The following is a 2,185-nucleotide window of genomic DNA, read 5'->3' as shown; positions in this document are numbered from 1 at the left end:
GGATCCCTTGGTGATGAAGGCCTCAACCACCTCGCCCAGCTCCATGGACGAGATCTCCTCGAGGTTGAACGTCTTGCTCTCACCCTTGACCTGCATTGTGATCAATGGCTTGTTCCCCCGTCACCAGAGTGACGGTTAGTGCGTGGTGTAGGCCGGTAGTGTCTTACATTGCACAGTCCTCTGGGCAGCACGGCTCTGGGCTAGTGCGTGCGTTGAGTTGTAAATAAAGAATAGTGTAGTGCACAATGTGTGGCCCACACAGGGGCATTTTGCTCCTTTTTATTATTAATAACTGCTATCTAATCGGTTAATAGACGTTAAGTACCCTACAAATCCTAAAAACCTCCTAAAAACAACACTAAATGGGGAGGGGACGCATTTGACAAGTTGCACTTGAAGCGGCGACTACCTCGAAACTTTCGAGTCGAAAGACCTCTACAGTCGAGGCCTCGACTGTCAAAGTGACTTTGACTTTGTAAAGCCACAGCTGAGCTATCGCCGCAGTGGGATGGCAACACTGCAGCGTGAGTGCATGTGGTGCGAGTAAAACATCGGCGACAATCCGGCTAGCTGGCAGGCCTCCACCGTGGGATCGTAACAATTCAATCGGTAAGACTGAGACCAAAGCTCTGATCGATTGAATTGGTACGATACTTGAAAGTACGAGGTGTGCTTGTACTCAGACGAATTCGATTTTGTGTAGGAGGTACCGAAGAAATGAAGCTTACCCACAGATGGTTTTGCTCCTTTGTGGTGGTTGATGACTTGTTTCACATACTTATTGTACTGTCACCTCATCGACTCAAAGCTGTTTTGCAACTTGCAAGGCAATAATCACATCGATGTAGTTTTTCGATGTCACTTTTATCTTACAAGATGCAGGAAAGCAAGTGAAGGCGGCTGCAAACATCGCTCGTGCTTCTGCATTGTATCCTCGTTTTTCTTTTTTGCAGGGTGGGTGGGTATCAAGATATTAATGAACATACAAATTCAAACTTACTTACTTTCGCTTTTGTGAGTCCGACTCGCGTTGATAGCCCGGTAGACATCGGGTGCCAGCGCGCAACTATTGATGATGAAGCTCACACTACCGACAACGTAAAACGTGATTGCCAAGTTCATGTAGTATGTGCCTTTGTCCACGTGGTTGATGTATTTCGGCAGGTAGAACCAACTGCCGATGATGAAGCATAGCGCGCCGACAAACGTTCCGAGTGCCGCTACCGTTCCCCAACAGAATAAATTCGTGATCCTGAAGCCTGTCACGCGCGGGTCCTCGTGAGTCATACAGATGAAGAGGATGTCGCTCACGGCGGCGATGCAAAAGAGGATGCAGCCGATGATGAAGGCCCAACACCCAAGCTCCGGTGCCTTCGGATACCACGACGGGAGAAAGTAGAGCCCTCCCAAGATGAAGATTGACGTGGCCATGTAGTTGAACAACGCTGTGAATGCCCGGAGCACCTGACGGAGCGGGGTGCCGTGGTTGTAGCGTATCGTCTGGATGAAGTCGAGGTTGGCGCCAGTGAAGAAACAGATACATCCGATCACGAAGTCCCAGCTACCGAAGAGACCAGCGTTGCCGTTCCACATAACCGAGTACTCGGGGAAGAAGAAGATCGATCCGAGCAGGAAGAGCAGCGAGCCGATGAAATACGCTAATACCCGCGAGATTTCGAGCCCCTTCTCCCACGGGGCAAGCAGGTGGTTGCCTGGTAGCAGAACTTCTGGCGGCGACTGCGTGGGTGTTATCTGGATTGAGTACGAGAAGTGCGAGTTGCGTGGGGTAATTCCTGGCATTTCGTGGCTAATAGTATCGGGGAAATGTTTGACTGCTTGGTGAGAAATTCGGAAATGAATGTGTGCATTGCTGAGCACGCAGGGAGGCAAGGACCAGACGGAGGGATAAAGTCGTGTTCTTCAAGCGCCGGTCTGCAGACACGGAAGTCCAGCCAAAACACGCCAACGGTTTGTATCAGGAATCCGACACGCTGCATTGTTGGGCTTTCGGCTAACGAACAAAAGTGAACGGATATAATATTCTGCATGAACTCTGATTACATGTTATTGCTACATAGTCATGTTGGTAGATTCGTCTCAAGCAAATCTTGACTTAGAAACACGTGAACCGCTCTGGTGTTCGAAATGCATGAAGGTGGTTGACGTCACCGCCAACGACTACCGA

General features: G+C 49.7%; 1 protein-coding gene across 1 annotated transcript; it reads right to left on the bottom strand.

The window, feature by feature from the left end:
• Positions 1-996: 996 nt before the first annotated feature.
• Positions 997-1,800, bottom strand: PPTG_12042 (hypothetical protein; the record flags this gene model as incomplete). The annotated part of the gene is made up of 1 exon (XM_008908238.1): positions 997-1,800. One exon carries the CDS (start codon positions 1,798-1,800, stop codon positions 997-999), a length of 804 nt encoding a protein of 267 aa, XP_008906486.1.
• Positions 1,801-2,185: the final 385 nt, after the last annotated feature.

The sequence above is a fragment of the Phytophthora parasitica genome (assembly GCF_000247585.1).
Source record: "Phytophthora parasitica INRA-310 unplaced genomic scaffold supercont2.29, whole genome shotgun sequence".
In the NCBI taxonomy this organism is placed as follows: Eukaryota; Oomycota; class Peronosporomycetes; order Peronosporales; family Peronosporaceae; genus Phytophthora; species Phytophthora nicotianae.
This window is presented reverse-complemented; position numbering and strand designations above follow the sequence as displayed.